The sequence below is a fragment of the Colletotrichum aenigma genome (genome assembly GCF_013390185.1).
Source record: "Colletotrichum aenigma strain Cg56 chromosome Unknown KSG_Cg56_contig09, whole genome shotgun sequence".
NCBI classification, from domain to species: Eukaryota; Fungi; Ascomycota; class Sordariomycetes; order Glomerellales; family Glomerellaceae; genus Colletotrichum; species Colletotrichum aenigma.
This window is the reverse complement of record NW_023500915.1, coordinates 1,549,626-1,573,238: the sequence shown is the minus strand read 5'-3', so window position 1 is coordinate 1,573,238 and position 23,613 is coordinate 1,549,626. Positions and strand designations below refer to the sequence as shown.

Here is a 23,613-nt window from a genome sequence, read left to right as displayed (position 1 = left end):
GAGCCCATGTTCATCAATCTGAATGATGGATATATAAGTCAGTCCTTCCAAGCGTTTCTCGAACCAATCCGTCTTTAAAGCAGAAGCTCTATCCAACATCATCTACACACAATTACATCAAGCTCACACACACACACACACACACACACACACACACACTCGCACACGCACACAACATGTCTCCCCCGGTCCTCCTCATCCTCGGCGCAGGCTCCCGCGTCGGCGCCAGCATCGCAAAGCACTTCTCCAGCGCAGGCTACTCCATCGCCCTCGTCAGCCGCTCGTCACCCTCCCCGCCGGCCTTCGACCCGTCCACCTCGTTCCTGCGCGTCCGCGCGGACCTGAGTGTGCCGGCGCAGGTCTCCGCCGCGTTCGCCGCCGTGCGGGCCCACTTCGGCGGCGCGGCGCCGCGGGTGGTTGTGTACAACGCGGCGACGGTCTCGCAGCCGCCCGACGCGGAGAACCTGCTGAGCCTCGACGTGGGGACAGTCGAGGGCGATTTGAGGGTGAACGCGCTGGGTGCGTATGTGGCGGCGCAGGAGGCCGTGAAGGGGTGGACGGAGGCAGGGGAGGGGAGGGGCCGGTTCATTATGACGGGGAACCATTTGAATACGGGGCCGTTGCCTGTTCCGTTTCTGTTGACGCTGGGGATTGGGAAGAGCGCGGCGTGGTATTGGGTTGGGGCTGCTGATGGGTTTTTCAAGGGGAAGGGATGGAGGTAAGTTTCTTGGTTGCGGCTTTAGCCTTGAGGATATCCTTGTGAACGGGGTGCTAACGAGGGTAACAGGTTCTTCTATGCTGATGAGAGGAAGGAGGACGGAAGTGGAGCGGGCGGGGATCTTGGGGCTGATTCTCATGGCAAGTTCTATTTGGAGCTTGCTGAGGGGGATGTTGCGGCTTTGCCATCAGATGTCACTTTTGTTGATGGGGAGTACAAGAAGTTCTGAGTCCTGGACTCAGGCGGCGTGTGGATGGGTCAAACGTTGGTGAGGAAGATGGAGGACGGAAACCGGGAAGAGGCTTCACAACATCAGAGAATCGACTATCGGGTAGTACGCTATCGAGCGTCTTTCAAAGATGTGTGCTTCTGCAGGTCAACGGGACTCACTTGAGTCGCTGCAGTATAATCGCAAATCGCTGGCAATACTTTGGCCTAATATATTGCTTTCATCAAGCCGACATAAGCATATAAAAGCGCTAGGTATCAGGTTAGCCAAGAATATCGTTGAAACACAATACTTGATTTACCAGAGATGTATGTCTACGCTTGTCTTCAACATATCTTTACTCAAGGTATCCACGTCATGTCCCAAGCATTAACTATCAAGGATGCGGCAGAGTATCAAAGACTTCGTCTTCTTGGTCGATCATCCGAACAGTATTCCGACTGAATACTCGAGTAGTCGTATGAGTTTCTCCATGTCTGTACCCACTTCATGTAATGTCACCTCGCGATGAAAAGCATGCGATGCAGCCATCGTCTCACCGGTCGGGGGCAAATGAAGAGTGTGATTTCCACCACATTGGGCTTGTTTTGGTGTAAGCTTTGCTGTGCATTAAATACTTTATATGTTACTAGGTAGGTTTTCAAGCAATTTTTACTACATGTAATAACACACTTAAAACCTATTGAGATAAGTGGTAGAGCCCAGCAAAGTCAGACTCACGGTTCGGACGTTCCCAACATTAGAATAAGGTATAAAAGACAGCCATGCAGTGATTACTCCGTCACACGCGCCACAAATTGTCCCAGAACTTGAAGGAGTGACAGCAGTTCTCGGCTTTTAGCGCTTTGGGACTTTACGACGGTGTGGCTTGTGACAGGAGGAAAGATTGATGCACCAGGCTCACGGTAGTGTTTGTCAATTTCTCTTACTTATTCCGGATATTAAAAAGTAATAGTTGCTTTAGTGCAGCAGCAAAGACACCACAACCACAGTCTTGATTTTGGCGGTAAAGCAATAGCTCGGCAGCTTCTGTAACCGAGCCGTTTCAATGTTTTTGTTAGTTATCGCATGCCTCCTGCCCATTTCTCGGTTGTAAGCACAAGAGTTGAGATTCTACGAAGAGACGACTGATAAAGGGTTCGTCTTGTATCGCGTTCCTACTCCAGTTGCATTAATGGTTGCCACAACGCCTTGTCATCATACAATGGAAGCCGTGGTCATTGCCTTGTCTCTGAATACCAGTTGTTTACAGTATAAAGCACACACGTAATTTGACAATGCCCGGTCGACTAGACAATCTTGTCTTTGTTTCGCTGTCGTGGCTTTGGCAACCATCCGGTTCTCCATGCCCTTGGCGGCAGGTTAAGAACTCAATCATGTTGCCCTAGCTTCAAACTTGCAATGACCTGATGCTTTCCTTGAGACTTTTCCGTCAACAATTGCGAAATATTCCCATGGAATCATGCGGTAGAGCTACTTGAATGCCCAATCCCGAGTGTGTCCCCCATTGATGCCTTGCCTTTGAAGACGCCTTCCAACTATGTTTACCATTGCAAACCGAAAGGTTTAGTTTTCATTCCTAGCGAGCTGGCTTTGGTAATCATAAGCTATAGATCTTTTCATGAGAAAATATCATCTGAAAGCGTCTGCGGTTGTGTCTTTGGTATTGGGAATGACGCACTACAAATATTGCAGCAAATGCGAAACGGTCATTTCCTACACCAAATTGGCTGGATCTGAGCTTACCTGCCTAAAAAAAGTGATAGACATGTCTGTCAGTCTTTTGCATGGACTTGAAAGTGAATGTTTGGGAAACTGTCACGAAAGGATCTTGCACAGCGGTCCTGGCTCCATTCGGTACGAATAAGAAGTAAATACCAACGCGGTGAGACAAAAGTGTCTTGAAACAGCAAGAGCATTTCCATTTGGCATCGGGTTTGAAGGATAGATCATGATATGGACAATAACACTCGGCGACAACTTTGACAATGAGGCCTCTTCGTCAAAGACAGTAAAAGACTGTATGCTCTGAATTGAAGCCATGATTTATCAATACTGAGTCCATGGCTTCCGCCCTATAAATAGAGACGAAACGCCATTGAGGTCGTCCTTCGATATAGTCCAAGTCATAGTAAGCCCTGAAAGCAGTTGCGAGCTATCTCATTCATGCACATTAGTGGTACCTACCTTCGTGTCTAAAAGTCATGTCGGAGGACCAAACACCAGTACCGTTGTACTTCCTCGGCTTTAGAATCTTTTTCTGATGATACACAGACAGAGATGAACCAAGGCGAAACGATTCACGGCCACATGAAGCTGGGGGCATTGTGCTAATTGCTTCCTCAGCTTTGCCTCTGTTGGTCAGATGGGGTCGACCGGAGTGCATCTACTTCCTCTTCGTGCTCACGAGATTCTGTTGGAAAAGAGGCTATCCAGCTTCTCAACAGTTACATAGTTTTTATATGTGCTTCATATCGTCTAAGGTTTGTTCAAGCCAGGTTTTAAAGGTCCAAAACAGCCATCCATAATTGTCAATCGACAATCACTAGCATGAGACGTCTTCACATTATGTGTCAGGCTTCCCCGTCTTGGACTCGTTAAAAGTTTAATGATCAAAGCATGTACGAATGAATCTCTCTTGTGAGTCTGGCCAACACCACCGAGCTCTGTCTTGCGATTTCTCATCATCATTCGTACGTGATACACGACGGGAGCTCACCGTCTGGCCGCAAACCCTTCTCCACGCAAGGGGTTGCCATCTACTCCCATCGGTTTACCCTGCTGAGTGCTGTGTTCCCAGACGTACTCGGAATGAGACCCGACATTGGCGTCTTTGCGTCATTCAAAACTATGTCGGCCTAGAAATTAGTTTTCAGTCTTGTCGCCATCAGGATCTCGAGATGATCGTTGTGAACATTGTAGGAAACCCCGTCAGGTGACCAGCTCTTGTCGCTGTGGGTGAAATCAATCAAGAGTTTGAGTGTCGCTGTTACCCAATACATTGCTTGATACAGGGAAAGATTGTTTGACACTCCGCAAAGCATTTCAGCATAAGGGTAACCAACCCTTTGAAGTTTGAACTGACTCACCGAGGAACCAGATCAATCGATCATCTTGGGCGGTTTGCATACGGATTATCACTGGAACCATTATCGAAATCTATGCAGATGAAGGTTCTACCCATAGCATTGAGAGCAGGTCGGTGAGAATATCCTACCGCTTTCCGGGGAGTATTCCGATATCATAAACCGAGGACAGCCGCGCGAAACGGCGAATGAATGCAAACGTCCTCGTGGCACTAACTCCGGCCAGAGAATACAGACATTTCCACAAACCCACTCAAAAAAGCAGAGGACTCAAAAGTTTCCAATCCGGGCTTTCGGCAATGGACCGGGAAAGAATTCTATTCCGAGCATGAGACTCTTCGTTCAAAGCCACCATTTAATGCAGCCTTAGCTTGCCCAGTATTAGCTAAAGTCCCTTGTGCCATTCATACTATGCACTGGATTTGAAGGCTTGTTACTAATCCATAACCCGTGATGACTACGCGAGATCTGTGGGGAATATCGTGATGACGAGCCTCGGCAAAACGGCTCTGGACACCCTAGTCCCGCATGTTACGGCTCGTCTGTTAGCCATTGCGAGACAGTCCCGAAGATGATGAGAAAAGCTTCGCCATTGCGTACGCAGGGTGCGTGATCTATGGACCGTAGCCCCTGGCCCAGGTACCTTAGAGGGCCTGGCTATGCTCAACCCGTTGCAGACGTAGGGCATTGAGAGCAATAAGTAGTCCGGCTCAGGATTGCCACGCGACCGGCTTCTAAGGAGGACTACACTGGCATACACATGAGAATCTACAAAGCCACTGAATGGATACTGTCTTTGGCTGGGGCAGATCACGAGCACATCAAGTATCGTTCGGGGATGCTCGTCCTCACCACAGTCAGGGGTGGCTTCTCACTCACAGGAAGATCACCAACATCACAAAGAGACGCAGTCTCACAACATCAAACGCGCGTCTCCCTTGGGTAAAACATGTCCCAGCCACCATCAAACAGACCAAGACAGCCGTTCCTCGACCGCTAGTCTCAACCACGTTGTTGCGGGCGCTCAGCCCTGAAGCAGAACGCCATTACCTGATGAATGGAGCATCCCTTACCCTCCCTTTCCAGGCCCTCTCGCAAGCGGGCAGTGTTGTTGATCAGATGTCACACCGCACCGTCGGCCTGTTTTAAGGTTTTTGCCTCCTCAGTCGGCAGAACGCGGGGTAGCGAAAGGGGGTGAGAAGGAGGTGAAGATCCGGGGAAGGCAGAGAGAGCTGCAATTTGTACGTAATGGTGAGGTGGGCGAGGGGGAGGCGTGCCGGCGCGTCGGGGGACGGAGGCCCAGGCGGGGACGGCTTTGTTCGCTGTTGCTAGCGAGATCTGAGACCTGGGTATTTGCGCCGACGGTGGAACTCACTCGAATCTGGAGAAGCGAGAGACCCAGAGACGTATGTCGTCGTCGTCGACGGGAGGATGGGCAGGATGGGGAGTTGAGATGACAGCTCTCGCGGGACGGACCGTTGTTATCTGTAAGATGTTGCGGGCGTCGAGGGCGACTAGACAAACTGCGAGAGCTCTTTGACTTGCAAAGGGGTACTTGGCGAAGTCGCCGGCTGTAACCACAATGTGCGTTTGTTTGTCAACGTGTTCGAAGACTCTGGTTTCCCAACTACAGCCCGTCTGCCGCTCAGACCTCATGGACAATCAGGTTGATGATCACTTCATCAGCCAAACGCCTCAGCACGTTGTCGACGACAAACCCACGGTTGAGGCACTCTCAATCTGCATGGCAAAATCACTCGTCAGCATTCGTCAACGACATCGCGAAATGAGACCACACGTTGGCGTCACATCACCAAACACACTCAGCCACGACCCAACGAACAGCAACTCCTCGAGCGAGCACGTTTCCCGCCAACGAAGGCGGGGCCCATGAAAAACCCAGACGACGAACAGACGACAGACGAAGGCGACGGTTTCCCCAGACTCCTCAACTTGCAACAAGAATCGTGGCATTTGCGACATGGGTTCAGGAAGGTCTGGTGACCGTCGTCGTCGCGGCAAACAGAATTTCCATTACCCCCAGGAAACTGCTGACTGGTCGCGCCAGGGGGGCCCAAATTGGATCTTTGACGTCGTCGACCATGTCGTGGGGCCCTAGACAGGGGGTTGTGTGTATCGGTACCTCGCCGGTCTCGACGGACACGGGAACAAAACATGCTGGTAGCAGATCCAGCTCTGCGGACAACAGTAACTGAGAGAACAGAAAAAATTCGCACCAAAAAAAAAACTTCCAGCCAGAGGTCCAAAGGAGACTTTCCAGTTCCTTGCATTAGCCCCATCTTTCCCCAGTTGTGGTCCAAGCCTCTGAGTGGCCCAAAGTGCTACGCTACGGCCGAAAGCGGCAATCGATGGGGTAACGCTTTGCTAACAGATTGCCTCAGAACGCAATGGCGTCTTGTGGTTTTCGAGGTGTTTTTTTTTTCTTCGTTTCCTCAGAAAGTGGCTCCGCGTGACTCCAGAACGCCATCCGGTAGCAGGTTTGCATCACGCGGGCCACTGTGGAAAGTGGGGAGACCGAAAGACTCGAGAAAAAACTGCTTAGCTGAGATCTGGTTTAGACGAGGACAGAAGGGTGCCACCTCATCTCAGAGGAGCTCGCCTTGCGCCGGTGCAATTGGCAATTTGCGCGGACATGTCCGTTTCGACATGATGCGTGCTTGGCTGACGACGAATTGGACATGTTTGCTGTTTGCTTCTTTGTGCTTCTTATCAGAATAAACAAATCCAGAAAGATATCTTATCTGGGTTTGCTTATTTTGCAGATAACAGCAGGCTCTCAATATCCAATGTCCGGGCGTCTTACACGCAACTCCTTAAAGGCCGATGACTGATGGCTCTCTAACACCAGGGAGCATGAGGTAAGTTAGGCAAGGAGGGAGGTAGGCGGACGGCATATGCAGCATGCCTCCGATCAGAAACCCTGTCTCACCCCTACTGTTACGTCCCAACATGTCTTCATCATCCCATTGATGCAAGTCAAGCCTCACAAACTGGTCCTCTAAATGCCGTAGGAATGAGGACGACGCGCAGTCATCCACCCAGCTGCATCAAGACATTTCGAGCTCTTACGACGGTACTCCTCCTTGGTCATTCTCATACTACACTGCGCAGAAACCACTTTGCTGGCACCCTGGTCCAAGTCACGGGGAACAAGAGCAACCAACGACAGCGAACCAAGCTACCCATGAGCTGTCCCAAACCAAGCTCTGCCAGCCCTAGCTCTGGCCTCTAGCCTACAGCAACTAGCTCCGCTCCCGACGTTTCGGGGCCTCGGGACCGTCCTAATTTTGCAACCAAGATCTACCCCCTCAGTCCCTCTTCCGCTCCCACTCTGGGCCCCCCGTCTGCCCCCTCTGAGAAGTACCTACGGCACCGCAATAGAGCCGCCAAAACTTTTCCCTCCAGCGCTAAAAATTCTTTTTTGCAATGGGGCGCGCGAGCTGTACGTAGCTACGTACCGCCAGGTGACTCCTTCTCTCCCCCCCAGTGCAACGCCGTCACTCAGCCCATGGGAAACTTTTTGCACGTCAGGCGGACGCCGCAGAGCCTGGCCGCCGTTTCTCCCTGGCGTGTATGTGTACGATGGTACTTGGCCGCCCACCACCCCTCCCCCCTTCCTCACGCTCACGCCTTCAAAGACGAACAAAACCTATATAGACCATGGACCCTCCTCTGTCTCTCACGGTCGACCTCGCTTCCCATCATTGACTCATCCCAAGACATCCAAGCTTCTGCTTCATCCAAGCTCCGTTCCCTCATCCGAGAGTTCAGACGACACAACCCGTGAACCAACCCACTTACACGGATCACAACCTACACCAAACCTACACCACATACACATCCTTCAAGATGCCTTCCCAAATCTTCGTCACAGAGCCTCACCCCACGGTGGTACCAAACACCTACATCTACTCGGGCCGCGGCGGCGCCGGCAACATCTTCAAGGCCCCCGTCACCACCCCGGCCACCGGCGTCACCACGCCCCTCAAGCCCGTCTCCGCCAACAACAGCGCCCGCCGCTTCTACTCTGGCATCGGCGGCGCGGGCAACGCCCACAGCGCCACCGAGAGGCCCGTCATCAGCTTCGACGAGGACTTTGACCGCCAGCAGGTCCGCGACCGCGCCGTCGTCGGCCACGTCGGCATCGGCGGCGCCGGCAACGTCTCCCGCCGCAAGGGCTCCGACGCCTCCTCCGTCCTGAGCGACGAGTCCTCCGCCTCGTCCGGCTCGTCGCTCAAGTCCATCAAGGAGCGCGGCGGCAGCTTCCTTCGCCGTCTCGCTTCCAAGAAGAACTGAGCGGTTCTCGTGGTCTACCGTCTCCACTACATCAACAAAATCATGTTATAAAAAAGCAACGGAACTCAGCAAGGCGTTTGGAAACCAAAAAAAGTCATTTGTCGGATATATCATGTGGTCATAGGGGGAAAAGCAAAGGAGATTCTCACAAAGAGAACCGGGAGGTTGTTGCCTTGGAGCAAACACGAAGAAACCGTCTGCAGGAAATCATTCGCTGGCTGGAAGATGCCAGAGACATGGGAGCATAGCGGGAAAAAAGAAAGGGCGTTTTACGATTTTTGAGCGAAGTCGAGTAGTCGACACAATACCCCCCCAATTTCATTTGGATAGCATGGCCCATCTGATGATGGAGCCCTTGAATTGAAAGTTTATGAACCTTCAAATACTCCACCTTGATCCTGAACTATGCCTGTGACTCGAGCTTTGAATATCAAACGCATAACTGCCGATTCCTCGTGGACGTTGCCTTGTCGAACTGGTACCTCTTCCTCGCACAAACTCACTCAACACAAGTGCACGGCATCGACCCCTGTGCATGGTCAATAAAAGAGGCCGCCGGCACCTTACGAAGAAGAACCAGAGGAAAGCCAGTCGCCCATGATTGCTAGTCTGCTTGTGACTCAAAAACCCAAAGGTTGCAAATCATCTTTTATAGTCACAACGGCAACACCAACACTGAATCGAAAGCTCTCGGAACGACTACGACAGGAATAAGCCGGCACTGGACAACATTGACGGACAGTGGCGCAGCAAATGATATGGCCGGCTCTTTCAATCACACCGACGGAGATCTCTGTGCTCCTCGTGTTTAAAACGCAACGGTTCAAAAGGACAAGACTTGAGAACTGAGCTCCTGACTACCAGCCCGGCCCATTGGCTTGTCGAATCTATTCAGATGGCACAGATCGGCCAAATATACTCTACATATTATCACAACCGTTGCCACTCACATCGACATACCGCTCAGAAGATAGCAGACAGTCCCTAGATTTTTGAAAATGAGCAACTTCCATGGAAACAGGCATGAACCACATCATTTGGAGGTACATCAATGTCACGACTTCCTCTCCATCAATCCATAATCACCAGACAATGATGTCTTGATGTATGTCGTCGTACTGTCCCGATGGGAGCTGCTTGAGAAACAAACAGCAAAGGAGACGACCTCATAAACTACTCACCCATTGATTTGGCACCACAACTACTAGGGAAAACTTCAAAGATGGAAACAAACGACGATATGGAAACCTCATCCCAATTATAGAAGCCGCACTCCACTGCATTGCATCACTTGTTTCCTCAATCAATTCGTAATCCCTTCTTGCTCTTTGCTGTCAACCCGATAAACCCGGAAAATATTGTCCTAAAGACTCTAGCTACTCACTCCAAACACCCTCTTAAATAGAACACGCCCGTAAGCCATACCCGACACTTCCAACGCACGAGATTGAACAAATGTCTCGCCCGCACATGGCCTGCGCATGTGAGTATTCACATTGCTTATTCCAAAAGCAACAGCCTTCTGGATGAGACCTTATCCTTATCAAAGAGGTCAGAGCTCCCACGAACCATCTTTCCTTCTCGTCTTATCTCGGCATCGTTGCTTTTGAAATCTCCCAGGGCAAGTTTCTTATTTCGGCTCTGCTATCTCTGTCACAATTCAGCCCCGTCATTGGCAGGTGACAGTCGTGGCACTCAAGGCCAGAGCGCAACTGCGGGCGTTGCGTAGTTGAACATGGTCAACCCGTCATCTACAAGAGCCTTCAATCGTCCTTAAGTCTTTTACGGGTGATACATGCTAGCAGTTCGCAGCTTTTATCATACACACAAACGGGACAACAAGACTCGGGTATCATTCTCAACTTTCTAGCTGACTCATTACCTCAACATGCTGCCTACCTTGCCTGAATCCCTGGCCTCTCGCAACGCCAGGGACATCTTTTTTTAGAAGGGGGTAATCTTTGGAAAACAAAATCTAGCCAGTCCTCCCTCCGGTTCTCTTCCCGTCGTCTTCCCATGACACATACGTTGATTGACAACCGGGAAGAAAAGGCATTCCCTTCTTTCGCCACGCGTCTACGGTGCATGTCTTGCTCATCTGATGGAGACACGCCCAGATTCTATTGGAAAAAAGCGTGGGCAGAAGAATGTGCAGAGTAAACGCATCTAGAAAGCCGCTTCGTATAAAACTCAAAACGCAGAAGCCGTCTCACGTAAATTTGGTGTGGATGATATCCGGGTTCTCGTGCCAGTCGTCGATGCTCACCCACATCTGTCACGGTTGTCAGTATGTCACTTCGTCGACCCAAGCGGGGGACAGAAGACTCACCTTTCTGAAAGTGCTGAGACCAGCCAAGATACTTCCTCCGATCCATGTAGAGTACTTGCGCTCCGGCGGCGCAAAGATCTTTATCCTCATGTCCTTGACGGCCAACCGCTGCAGCTCCGTGAGCAGACGATCACCGAAGCCCTTGGTCAGCGTGCTGCCTCCCGAGAGCACAATGTTGCTGTACAGCGACTTGCGCAGGTCGAGATCCGTCCTGTTGATCGCGTCGACGACGATCTGGTGCACGCCCGGGTACTCGAGGCCGATGATCTCGGGGTCGAAAAGGATTTCTGGTGCCCTGAAGCGTTCCGCGCCAATCTAGCATCACGGTTAGCACTTTTTGTCCCCTCTCTAAACCCTTTTCCCGACGGAAAGTATTGCTCTGTTGCTTACCTTGAGCTTGTGACCGTCCGGCAAAACATATTCCATGCTCTTGGCCGAGTCCGTCCTGTTGGCCCACTCCTTCTCCTCCTTCCTGGGATCGTGCGCGACGTAGGTGACGGACTCCTTGATGAGCCTCACGACCTCCTTCTCGGCGCTGGTGTGAAAGACGTAGCCGCTCTTGCGCAGCAGCGTCTGCATGTACTCCGTCACATCGCGGCCCGCGACGTCTATCCGCCGGATGCTACTCGGCATCGCGAAGCCCTCGTACACAGGGACGGCGTGCGACACGCCGTCGCCCGAGTCAAGGACGATACCCGTCGTCCGGCCGCTGGCGTATAATGACAGCACCGCCTGGATCGATGTGTACAGCGCCGGCACGTTGAATGTCTCGAAGAGGATCTGGGCGGCCGTGTCGCGGTTGCTGCGGGGGTTGAGGGGGGGTTCGGTTAGGAGAACGGGGTGCTGGGACAAGCATTAGCATCGCGAGATGAAATTGGGGCGGGGAAAGCGCCATCATCTCCCCGCGGTCTACCGGAACACACACCTCTTCGCTGAGGGTCTTGAGCCCCTCTCCGTACACGTATTCCCAGATCTTCTCCATGTCATCCCAGTCCGTGACGATGCCGTGCTCAAGCGGGTACCTGATCTTCAACAGACCCCGGAGCTCCGTCGCCGCCTTCTGACCGATAAAGACCTCGCCCTCGAGCGCGCCGGCCAGGACACGCAGGTGCTTGGGACGGCCGACGAACGAGGGGAAGTAGCACTTTGGCAGGTCGTCGCCCGCGAAGCCGGCGCGGATGGTGCCGGAGCCATTGTCCAGGACGATGGGCGCGTTGTGCAGCGAGTCCGTCATCTTGCGCGATGCATCCGAGGATCAAAATGTTCTCTCTCTCAAATCCTTCCGCTTCTCAATCGTTCCCGCCGGTCGTATGTATCGTCGGGTCGGCGAGTTTCGTTCCGATTTCGCGCACACGTTGAACCACACCCACCCCTTTGTTTGTGTTTGGCGGTGACTGCTGGCAAGTGGGGACTCGGCGATTCGTTGGCGTTGGGGAAATGAGGCTACGATTGACGCCCGCACGCTTTGAGCCCGGTGTGCAAGGGAGGATTGCAGGAGTTTGCGGTGTCGTCGCTGGGTCGTCGGCTCGTTCGTCGTTGGTCGCTGGAGATGGGATGTTGTCAAAATGGTCAAAATTGGAGGACAGCTTCAAGCACGACGCGGTCTCAGTCCGGGGAGCTGCAGGGGCGCGAATTGCTAGGACAGATGTGGAGTAGCGCGATTGGGAGCTGGCGTGCACTGGCCTCTAGGGTCTCGGTTGGAGCAGGTGTGTAAGTGCAGAGATGGTGACACGAAAGGGTTGCATTTGGGATGCAAACGATTGTGGAGATTTATCTCTCTATTTATTTGTCGTTGAATAAAATCGAGTCTCACGCGCGCAAAGTAGTTTGTGTGTTTTGAACAAAGTAAATACTGCTGGTCCGAACAGACTTCTACCGATGCTGAATCCAAGAAGCCCCCGAACGCCGTAGATGCTCGAGATAAGATATGTACAGGTATCTCCGTGGTATGTTCCAAATTCCCAAAATTCTAGCTTCCAACTCCCATATCGATGTTTCCACTCAGTTCAGTAAGAGGAATGAATGCATTTGCTCAGATGTGGCCGTCGAGCGCCACCTTGGTGAGGTAGGGCCAGCCAAGGACGAAGGTGAAGAGAGGGAAGAACCTGCAGGGTGTACTGTTAGTCGAGATTCGAATCAAAAGGCACGATCGGTAAATATAATGCTCACATTGTGGCCGTGACGGCACGTCTCTTAAGCATGGCACCGTAGTAGGGCTTGGCCTGGACGCCAGTCTGGGGCATCCTCTGGAAGGGATGAGGCTCAAATTGGCGGGCAACGTTGCGCATGTTGGTGAGGAGAGAGAATTGTCTGCGCTGGACAGCCATGCGGGCGGCAGTGCGGGCGGCGAATGCGGGAGACATTTTGAGTGATGAGTTGGTTGGTTTGGTTGTCGAGTAAAGACTTTTCAGTGATTAAGAGGAGTGAAGTTGGCAGTGATACACTCGTACAAAAGATGTAGTGGAGAGTTGTGTGTTTGTTTGAGTCGAGACTCTGTTTGATGTTGTTGATGTGTGATGATGATGAGAGAGAGGGATACACAACAGACGGGAAGCTGCTTCGGATCTTATACCAGGAAAAAGATTGTGACTCCTGCCTGCAAAGCTACGAGATCTGTAAATCTTGAGCAAGGCTATTCCGGGATTTCCTACGGCAAACGCCTATTGTGGGCAGATGGGCGGGCAGCTTTGCCCGTAAGATTGCCGTGCCTGGGCGGAGCGAGTGAGGCTTCTCAATCGAGGCCCAGGCAAAATCATGCCATCCCATCTCCAACGGCCCCCAAACGGTATCCATGGCCATGGGATTCTGCAATGAAAGTTGACAAGACATAATGTCTCACCCAATAGGCGCAGCCGCGCGGGTGGGGAGGCAAACCGTTTGGGTCATTTGGGCGGTTTGCAAAAAGCCTGCGCTGGAAAATCGCGTATTAAAACTGTCGATTGGCGATGGTGTGGTTCTCTGCAGTTTCCTGACGACTGCCAACGATTATGGGGTGATGTGGTCTGACGGCGGCCACCGAGGAGGCGCACTGATTGGCTGGCAGAGGGGCCTGGATTCCCCGCGAATGAGATGATCGCCGCTGCTGACCATTGAAGCGAACAATCGAACCACAGACCCAGCCGGCTGGGAGCGACGACGAGGGAGAATCCGGGGAAGACAGTGACAGCTGCCTTGGTCCGAACGTGCAAAGGTATTGGAGTTCAGATCCCGAACGAAAATAGGGGATGAGATGACATCGTTGCTCTTTTTCCCAAGAAAGAATGAGGTGGAAGATGCGGTGTCACTTTGCTGCAGAAGCGGTACGTACTGCGAGCTGTCACTTGGGAAGCTTGCAGGCCCGTCACGACCCTGCGCACGCTGAGTGGCCCAAGAATCTGGGGTTGGCAGCCAGCACGCAGCAGTTCCTTCAGATAACGGTCTTATCGCCATGTGACTCGGGCGGACCCGCCAAACGTGGTCGGACGTTGACGCCGTTCCGCGGTTTTTCCTGAGCCGTGGCCTTCCGGGTTCCCGTCCCATTGAAGCTCACCTATCGACCGACCGATACCCTACAACGCCCCCGAGTCTCCCGACTTCGCGATCGTCCGACCGACCGACCACTCGAGCATGCCATTGGTAGACCACGTGACAATGTCGTCGCCAATGAAGGCCGCCTCCGACGCGGGCAAGTCGAAAGACGGACTGCACCCGGTCCACGCCCTTCCGAGCCCTGCCGCGCAGCTCGTCCGACACGTCCAGCCGGTGCTCCTGTCTGGCCTGTTCGTTGCACAGTTCAGCTCGCTGGTGGCCGACCCCGTGCGGACTCTCACAAATTCCCTGCCGGTCGTCGCCGCGATACAAATTGTCTATGCGTTCGTCTGCCTGCCCGCCGCTGGTTCGCAAGCGTCAAAGGGTACTCGCAAGCCCCGGCCTGGCGAGAAGAAGAAGGTTGAGAGCACGGGGCCGAACCCCTTCATCGTGAGTGGTCATCCGTCACCAATCGGTCGGGGAGTCATCGCTAACAGCTATGCTAGGCTATCTTCCTCTCCGTCCTCCTCGCCGCTCTGATCACGCCCGCCCTGCACATCGTGCTCGTTCTCTTCGGCGCTCCCTTCCTCACACACGTCCCGCACACCCTCCTGTGCTCCGCCAACGTCTGCCTCCTCTCGCTCTTCCCACTCTTCTACGTCCACGGTGTCGAGGCCAGCACATGGGCGTCCATCGCCAGCGCGGCTGCGCCGCTGGACGAGGCATACGGCGGTCTGATCGGAGGTCTGCTGGGCGCGTGGCTCGGCGCGGTGCCAATTCCCCTGGACTGGGACCGTGACTGGCAGAAGTGGCCCGTTACGATTCTGTGTGGCCTCTACGGCGGCTACGTCCTGGGCAAGACCATTGGCGGCACATTGGCGTTTGGCAAGAGGATGGCAGGTTCTGCGAGCGACGACGAGTGAGCATGCTGAGGCGGTCAATAATCTGAAATGGCAGCGTGCTGCAAGTCAGCGACAACAGTCCCGCCGACCGTCTGACTCGTCGACAATACCACGAGAGTGACATGGCGTTAGTATTCGTCACGTCTCGCACAAGAATGCCTCCGGGTAAGGTGTAGCATGGCTAGGCCTAGACCTAAACCTGAACCTGAAGAGGCGGTAGTTCAAGCGTGCGTGGCAACAGCGGCTTCACCAACGCTAGCTCTTGTTTAGCAGCAACTTGGCCTTCCGCAAAGTAATCGATGTATAATACCTAGTGCCAATTGGCAACAGCCAAGAGTGGCCTCAAAAAAAAATAAACCAAACAAAGTTCCAACATAACCAATGCGATAGACCGCCAGGAAAGAAACGTGATGTTGCAAATATTTGCCGCCATGAGCCTCGGCGATGTCGCAATCAATGCCGTGCAGTGAAACACCAACATCATATCCGTCGCGGCACACTTCACCGCAGCCACATATAGCCTTGCAAGCTTGCCTCATGGAAGAGTCCAGCCCTACAGAGTCGACGAAATAGGCGTTGGAGTCCGACTTCTAGCGACGTTTTTTTTCGCCGTCTGCGCCCCCCGTCACAAAAGCGGGTACAGGCCGCGTCTCCGTCCCAGCCCTGCCAGCTGCCGAGCCGACTTGGCTCCTCCCCCTTTGCCGCCGGGCATGACCGGGCCCCTTTCGTCATAAGTCACGGGGCACCTTGGGGTTTCATTGGTGAGACAGCTCTGGCGAGTTTTTGATGGGGCGAGGAGACAAGAACAAGGTGAATGGCGCGCCGTGCAAGAGGAAAAGAAACCAACAAGGCGGTGGGGATTTGGGAGAACGGACATTGGCAAAAGTGACTTGGTGACTCTTCACTGCCAAATCATTTGCATGTCTTCTCCACAGCATGCGCGGACGGACCGATGCCCGCTGGAGAAACAATTGGCATGAACCTTGCGCCAAGTCGAGCGAACTGACAGGCAGATCCTCGATGCTCATCTGTGGCTATGTGGCTGTGCCGTCACTCTTGCGACACTGATCAGCTTTCCTGGTGTGGCGCTGTGGCTCATCGCCTGCATGTTGCTAGGGCACCTTCCCTGCCGGCGTGACTGTCTCTAGCCCCTCCTACTGGTCGAGAGCGTGTGGGCCGATGAGCGAAAGAAGCAAATTAAGAAGGCGGACCCCACCAGCGGCGCTAGCAGGCTCGGCTGATGACGTAGCATTCACCTACCCGCCCCGAAAAAGAGTTCGCGCAGCTTCTCGTCCATTAGATTCCGATGTACACTGGCTACCTTTACGCGAGAAAACAAGCAAGCCAGTTGCAGCCCAGCGCGCACCTGTGCACCCATGACCTGAAGACCAGCCCCGGAATGGCCGTGCCTGGGTACGGTGCTGCTTCCCAATGACGGCGATGTCGCGGGAACTGGCTGGGGCGGGGGACGCGCAATTGAAGGCTCGATCTGGTAAGGATAGATCGGAAACGACAACGATGCCATGGCAAAGTATTCAAGTGTCGGATTTCTGTAAGGGGGCATCATGTGGGAGAAGTCTGCGCCGCGAACCGGTATCAGCTTTAAGCATCTTGATGTAATTGCAGAAACCTGGCAGCAGGCAGTCAGTGGTTCGCCGTCTTGCAGGAACAGCCGTGCCATATCTGACTTTGCTGATACGTCGTAAAGATGCAGCTGTACTGTCTTCAGGCTTCGGTTCTGCTCCGCACGGATTGTAGTTTCCGGAGAACGTCAAGGGCCAGACAGGGCGTGAAGAGCAGGGTCATTGCCCAAAAAGTGGGTGAAGGTGTGGCTTGTCCGCATCGCACGGCAAAGCCATCCCATGCCCAAGAAAACTAGCGAGAAGCTATCCGAAGGGAGGTGCGGACTGTCTGTCAGTGAGGTAGGGGCCCGGTGTGCCTTACGCAGGCGCACCTTATTCCTGCCGCAGCAAACCGGGAATCAGTCGATGACGCATGTCCCTTCTCATTTCACCCCAAGCCTATTCCCCGGCACGAACAGCACAGCTGCTGCGGCTTACTGGGAGCTTGCGCTTGGGTGATGCTTGGTGCTTGGGTGCTTCCGGACCTCAATGGCCTGGCACCTGCGACTGGCTTGTCCCTTGTCAGACGTAAGGTCCGCAGTGAGGTAAGGAAGAGATGTACTGATGGCGGGAAGGGGGCGGCCCCTGCAAGTCCACATCACATCACTGTGAGCTCGACTGGTGACCGTGACCTTCCAGTCCATTGCGCCTACCTTACTTGCTGGGGCCATTCTTTTTTTTTTTTTTTTTTTTTTTTTCCCTCGTTGAGTCTTGGAGGATTGCCCAGTACCACTCCTCTATTTAAGCATCTCGTCCCCATCCCACCCTTCCTTTCCCCTCTTGACATTCTAAAACCAACTTACATTCGACCTTACGTTAGATCTTCGAGATCCCGTCGCGAACTATCAGACTCACACAAACAAACACTTCATCACCACAACACATCAAACACCATGCCTTTCACCGCTTCCGATATCTGCAAGATCCTTCTTGCCATCATCCTCCCGCCTGTTGGTGTCTTCCTTGAGCGCGGCTGCGGTGCTGACTTCTTCATCAACATCCTGTTGACCATTCTTGGTAAGCTCCGACACTCATTTCCATCACATACAGCATTCACTAACATTCACAGGTTACCTGCCCGGTATCATCCACGCTCTGTACATCATCCTGAAATATTAAGCGTCCCGTCACTGAGGTCGTCCCGACCTTGAACCTCCTACATCATTGAGCGCTATGACGACTTCAAGCAAGCGACAGCGGCATGACCTCAGCCCTTCGACATGCGAGACCCAATCGTTTGACAGGAGGGTGGTGGTGTAGGCGGTGGCCGGGTATTCTAGCGACCTCAGCTTCCGTCTCATCCGGCAACCTTGGGGGATCCTCCTGCACCGGACGGCAGGGATTCTGCTTGCCAGTGCAGGGTGGCCTAAGACCCCCTACCGCTTTTTGTTATTTACGACCACGACACAGCAACGGCCTCTTTTCCTCTGTTGGAGGCGGTTATTTTCATCACGGACTGGTTCTGATCGGCTCTTATTTTCTTGCGGTACGCCTGCAAGAATTGGATCAGGGAGACTTTGGACTGTGTACACTTGATGCTTAATTCGATACCCGACATCAATCTCTTCAATCAAAGATTTCTTCTTTCGCAAAGAATTTTCTCATTATGCATGTGTGATGTGTTGTCAGACGCAGCCGTATCTGGTTGCTTCATAACCCGGCTGTGCCGCATGATTGCGGTTGTGATGTTCCCCCTCCAGCAGTAACAGCGACATTGCCGGAGTTTCCTCCAGTGATGTCATGCCTCATTTACATTGAAACGCTGAGCTCTCGCCCGGAAACGTTCTAGATCCCACCAACCCGCCTAAGCATACAGACTTCGGAAACACCGTCCAAGAGCTTATTTCACTTGCAACAAGAACGCTCAAGCAGTTATTGCATAGCCAACCATGCCATGGCAGCCATGGTCGCAAAAAATAAACCTTGTTTCCCGCGTACTCAACGACGAGCCCAGCCACAATAATGGAGACGCCTGAACCTCCAAATGATCCCGGGGCGGTTTGCTCTTCACCGCGACGGATCAACCAACGGAAGCCGAAGGACGCGTCACGCAAAATACTCGGCGCAGCGTCGGTCCCACACTGCCTTTTGCGGTGCAGTTGTGCACACACTCGGCGCGAAGCCGAAAGCGTTAAGGCAGATTGAATGTGCCCTGAAGCCTGTCGTCCGTCGTCGCCCTGCCGCTGGACTGACTGACTGACTGACTGCCGTCGGCCGCCAGAATCAGATAAACTGCGATCCCTGTCCGCGAGGGCTGTGTTTAATTGCACGCAGACCGTTAAGCCGGGCTGCGGCCTGTTCGAGAGCGCTGGGGAAACGGACAGAGTGCGGTGAGCGTCAACCAGATAGATCATAGATCACCATCGTCCAGGTTCTTTGCGCGAATGCGAGCACAGGAATAAGGAGATACCAAGGACGATCTACCAACCCGCAATGACTCGGCGGGTATGGAGCTGAGCTTTGATATCCCACCCGGCCTTATTTCATTTTCATTTCTGGTCGAGATGCTGCATAGTATTTCTGGCCTTTATTTTTAAAACAATTGTTTCGAGTGGCACGCTGCTGGCCCCCAAAGCGCTCACAGACCCTTTCGATTTCGGCCTTCCCATATACCCCTGTCCGCGCCAAGGGGGGGGGGGGGGGGGGGGGCCTGGTGATCCCCTGCATCCCGCCTCGCTGGGCTAAGCGTTCCGGCGTACCCGCCTGCCAACTCCATGTCACATTTTCTTCATTTGAATCGTTGCGATGAACGCCCTCCCGTTTGCTCCGGGGATGGTTTTCTCCTCACGGAATGTGTGTGATGTCTACCATGTATATGTGAGTGTCACGGGGTGTGCTCCATGGTTCCACATCTTCGGATATCAGGGAGCTGGAGGGGGAGCGGGGAGCTGTGCGAGATTCTGATCACTATCGGCTGGCTGGCAGGTAAACGGAGGCAGACATCCGCGCGTGGAATTGCCCAGGCGCATCACACTCAACCTCTTCCGACCTTGAACGACAGAATCTGTGAGGCGTTAGCAACAAACTCATGACCATGGAAACATGAAGCCCATGATGATAGGCAAACACTTACATCGTTCTTCCCAACCGCAACAGGGTCGTCCTCAGCGACCCTCAACCCCCCAGCACCCTCGATATACGCAATCGGCGCATCCCCCATAACCTTCCTCGCCGCCTCCCCCACCGTCGTGCCCTTCTTGACCAGCACGCAGTCCCTGAACACGACCCTGCTCTCGTTCGCGCCAGACTGGAACGTCGTCGTGTTGCGCACGGGAAACACCGGCACCAGCCCCAGGATCTCCGCCGCCTTACTGAGCACCTGCACCACTCCCGTCGACCCGAACCGGTACAGCACCATGTCCTTGAGGTTCTCTATCCGGTTGCGGTTCTTCTCGTCCAGCTCCTTGAGCCCGCCGCCCGTTGGGTCGCCCTGCTCGATCAGGTCCTCGCGCGTGTCCACGAACTCGCTGCCCTCCGTGTACTTAACATACCCCTGCTTCGCCATCTTGCGCAGGAAGATCTCCGAGATGGCCGAGCACAGCACAATCGTGTTGGGGTCTTGCATCTTTGCAATCTTCGCAATGTTCTTGTCCGCGTCCGGGTGGTCGATCTTGTTGAGCGCGATGACGGTCGGGAACTTCTCGTCCGTGAAGGCGTTGACCACCCGGTCGATCGTCGACTCGTCCCAGTCCTCGAGCGGCTCCTTGATCCCCAGCCGGTCCAGCGCGCGCGCGACCACGTTGGCCGTGCTGCCGTATCCCGAGAACTGGCCCTGCAGCGTCTCGATCGCTGTCGCCTTGATCGCCATGTGACGCCGTCTGATGCTCCCCCACTTCTCCATCAGGTTGCCCTTGATCCACGCCACAATCTCGCCGCGCAGCCAGGCAATGTCCACCGACGGGTCGTACCCGCGCGTCTCCTTGCCCTCGGCATCCACGGTGCCTGAGGCGTCGACGACGTGTATCAGCGCATCGGCGTGGCGCAGGTCGTCGAGGAATTTGTTGCCGAGGCCTTTGCCCTGGTGGGCGCCGGGGACGAGGCCCGCGACATCGAGGAGCTCAATCGGCACGGAGCGACGGCCGTCGACACAGGCGCCGTAGTTGGGCTTGCATCGGTCCGAAACATTGTGGCGGGCGCAGGCGCAGTCTATTTGGAGGTATCCGATGGCTCGTTGGGGATCGATCGTCGTGAATCTGGAGGTTCGGGTGAGTGATGAACGACCGGCATGAAAACGGCAGAGGTTTTGCTGAAGGAGACAGAGGAGAAGCAGGGCTCGTACGGGAAGTTTCCTGTTCACAAAATTCCATCAGCGGCCAGGTCGCATGGTGGGGTGTTCGGTTTTTCTCGGTCGAGCGGGCTTTTGGTAAGGGCTACGGACCAACTTTTGATGAGGCGTCTGTGAGACTGTTGAGCGTTGTGCTCTTGCCTGCCGAAGGCTTGCCAACCAGGCCGATCAGCGGATCTCGAGGCATTGCGTCGGTTTGTGCTTGTGGTGCTGTCGTGGTGAACTTCGAGAACCGTTCGAGGGGTAGCGATTTTGCGAAGGGCGCGGCCAACCCTGGTCGGCTTCGTCCCGCTAATGCAATGAGGGGCTGCCCCGATAATTGCTGACTGTCGTTCCGACATGGTCCGCGTCCACACTGAGTCCCGTCTCGCCTCCCTTTCGCTCTGCACGTTGAGTATGTAGCCAGCATCTCGGGCTGTGCCAATTGCCAGTGCTGCAATGCCTCATTCCGTTGAGTTGCCGGATTCACCGGTCTAATCTCGTTGCAGATCTTCACAAGTAAAGCTCGCAATATGAGGAACAATCAGGTTGTTGACCCGAATCCATTCTAATCTCAATGCTATCACATCATGTTTTTCTCCCGCCAACCGACTGACCGCAACAAAAGAAACTACAGGCACCAAAAAACACACACTATTCGTAATGCCGCCGTCTCCATCCTAGTCTGCTTCATCGGGTTCCATGGTACGGCCAGGCTTTTCCATGGGAGATTGACCTCGCAGAACTCGCAATCGAAAGGGGTCCCTCGTCATTTGAGCATCCGCGCTTGATAGAGCTCTTGCTCCGCGTCTGTCTGCGTGATCTTGTCAGTCCCTGTGTCTTTCTCTACATTGTGAGCCGCGTCTTACCTGTCTTCAAATCATCCTGTTCCTCGTCCATCTCTGGCTTCTCGTACTTGAAGTCCATGTTCTGATCCAACACAGACATGCTGGTTTGTCGCGGGCGTGACTGTACGACCTCTCTCAGTAAGTATGCTCACCGGTTTGAGTCTACGGAAAGTTTTTTGCCTTGTCCATGCCCATTTCTTCGCCAGCCTCCTTATCAGGTCCTGGCTCGTCCGCAGTGCCGAGGAATCCAGTTTCAGCGATGCTGTCCTGCTCCCAAGGTTTCTTGCGTGGAGAACCGACGATCTTGTCGTCGTTCGTGTTGAAGACCTCGTCAGCCTTGCGCTTCTGAGGAGTAGTCTGACCCTCATTTTCTTCGTCGTTGTCAGAGCCGTTCTGGTCATAATGGGTGTTCTCAAGCCAACGCGGCTTGCCCTTGTAGTCAGCGGTACGGCGCGACTTGCCCTTTTTGTCCTCGGTGCTGTCAGAATAAGCCCCAGAAGAGTTAGAATGAGTCGAAGATAATGCGTCTGCATCGTCTGAGGTGTTTGATGCGGTATCTTGTACGGGCACCTCGGAAGTGGAAGGGCCAGCACGGGAGGTAGAATCGTCGGCATGCGCTATCCCCGTCTCGAAAGTGGAAAGTCCAGCACGGTAGTAAGAAGCGTCGGCATACACCATACCCACGAGTACGATGATGCTGTTCCCGAGATATTGCCGGTTGGTATCGTTATACGTATTGAGATCAACGTCTTCAGAAAGCCAATTGATGATCGATTCGATCACAGCTTGCCACAATCTCGCAGTGGGTTCTTCAGACATCAGACACACGTCCCAATCACTGACTATTTCATCGCAGAAATTATCCACGTAGGCTTTCGCCTCGCCTTGAGACCCTGTCTTGCAACAAGTCTGCATTCGGGTGTCAGTATACACAGAGCTGGGTCGGGCGAGACGACAGAGACGAGAGTGATGACAGCGAGGGGAAGGGGGTGGTGGGCATGGACTTGCAGGTGCAGAGAAACATGTGGAAGCCCTCTAATGATGAGAAACTTCGGCCAGTCCTGTCTTTCGCGAAGGGTAACGACCAGGTAGACGAACGACGGTGACGACAGTATAACCAAAGGGGTCGGAGAAAGAACGTAGAAGCCGATTGCTTACCAATAGTTTATTTACGTGGGCGACCGTATCATCGACGAGTGCATGAAGCTCGTCCTACTATGTGTCAGTCATGTCATCAAGTATGCTCGTCGATGCTCCTTACCTCGTCTACTTCGAAGGGCACGAGTTTATTGAGGAGGACGTACTCCAGGTCGCTGGCGAGTGTCTGCATGTTGATCGTCAAGTTATCTGTATTTCGAATAGTGTTGGAAATGTTTGCCGGTATGATGTGAAGAAGTCAATCTCTGCTGGATCCAAGAAACAAAAGAAGAGGCAGTTCTTGTTGATGCGCGTGTAATGTGATGGAAGTCGGATGGACTGAAGATGTGTGGCCTTGGTCGAGGAAGTCTGTCAAGCTGCTGGACTGGCTGAAGAGTCAACAGCAAGAGCGTTGGCTTTCAGTGTGGCAGGCACTTGTCGTAGTCGGTTCCCTCTTGTGGTGATTAGCCCTCCTCGGACCTGCCTCTCTCACGCCCGTCACAAATATCTGGACCCAGGTCTTACTGCCTCCAACTTTCTGCCGGTCATGCTGGGTGCCGTTTGGCTGATTGTCCTTGCCCGACTCCTTAATCTTTGCAAGCCGCGAAGTATTGTCAAGCTGGGCGAAGGGGTCGCAGCCCGAAGTCTTGCTCG

General features: G+C 53.7%; 7 protein-coding genes across 7 annotated transcripts; 3 read left to right on the top strand and 4 right to left on the bottom strand.

Moving 5' to 3' along the window:
* Positions 1–176: 176 nt before the first annotated feature.
* CGCA056_v013109 (uncharacterized protein) lies at positions 177–947 on the top strand (the record flags this gene model as incomplete). The annotated part of the gene is made up of 2 exons (XM_037328353.1): positions 177–718; positions 788–947. 2 exons carry the CDS (start codon positions 177–179, stop codon positions 945–947), a joined length of 702 nt encoding a protein of 233 aa, XP_037172861.1.
* Positions 948–7,903: 6,956 nt separating this feature from the next.
* CGCA056_v013108 (uncharacterized protein) lies at positions 7,904–8,350 on the top strand (the record flags this gene model as incomplete). The annotated part of the gene is made up of 1 exon (XM_037328352.1): positions 7,904–8,350. The coding sequence occupies one exon, from the start codon at positions 7,904–7,906 to the stop codon at positions 8,348–8,350; it is 447 nt and encodes a 148-aa protein (XP_037172860.1).
* A 2,209-nt stretch (positions 8,351–10,559) lies between these two features.
* On the bottom strand, positions 10,560–11,913 carry ro-4 (Actin-like protein; the record flags this gene model as incomplete). Its single annotated transcript, XM_037328351.1, has 4 exons — positions 10,560–10,622; positions 10,680–10,994; positions 11,070–11,522; positions 11,605–11,913. 4 exons carry the CDS (start codon positions 11,911–11,913, stop codon positions 10,560–10,562), a joined length of 1,140 nt encoding a protein of 379 aa, XP_037172867.1.
* A 798-nt stretch (positions 11,914–12,711) lies between these two features.
* CGCA056_v013106 (uncharacterized protein) lies at positions 12,712–13,042 on the bottom strand (the record flags this gene model as incomplete). Its single annotated transcript, XM_037328350.1, has 2 exons — positions 12,712–12,784; positions 12,849–13,042. The coding sequence occupies 2 exons, from the start codon at positions 13,040–13,042 to the stop codon at positions 12,712–12,714; spliced, it is 267 nt and encodes an 88-aa protein (XP_037173364.1).
* Positions 13,043–14,309: 1,267 nt separating this feature from the next.
* gpi-11 (Glycosylphosphatidylinositol anchor biosynthesis protein 11) lies at positions 14,310–15,109 on the top strand (the record flags this gene model as incomplete). The annotated part of the gene is made up of 2 exons (XM_037328349.1): positions 14,310–14,636; positions 14,693–15,109. The coding sequence occupies 2 exons, from the start codon at positions 14,310–14,312 to the stop codon at positions 15,107–15,109; spliced, it is 744 nt and encodes a 247-aa protein (XP_037173365.1).
* Positions 15,110–19,684: 4,575 nt separating this feature from the next.
* On the bottom strand, positions 19,685–21,182 carry CGCA056_v013104 (putative GTP-binding protein; the record flags this gene model as incomplete). The annotated part of the gene is made up of 4 exons (XM_037328348.1): positions 19,685–19,714; positions 19,784–20,903; positions 20,990–20,999; positions 21,089–21,182. The coding sequence occupies 4 exons, from the start codon at positions 21,180–21,182 to the stop codon at positions 19,685–19,687; spliced, it is 1,254 nt and encodes a 417-aa protein (XP_037172868.1).
* An 802-nt stretch (positions 21,183–21,984) lies between these two features.
* Positions 21,985–23,152, bottom strand: CGCA056_v013103 (uncharacterized protein; the record flags this gene model as incomplete). Its single annotated transcript, XM_037328347.1, has 3 exons — positions 21,985–22,731; positions 22,981–23,034; positions 23,084–23,152. 3 exons carry the CDS (start codon positions 23,150–23,152, stop codon positions 21,985–21,987), a joined length of 870 nt encoding a protein of 289 aa, XP_037172863.1.
* Between the last annotated feature and the right edge of the window lie 461 nt (positions 23,153–23,613).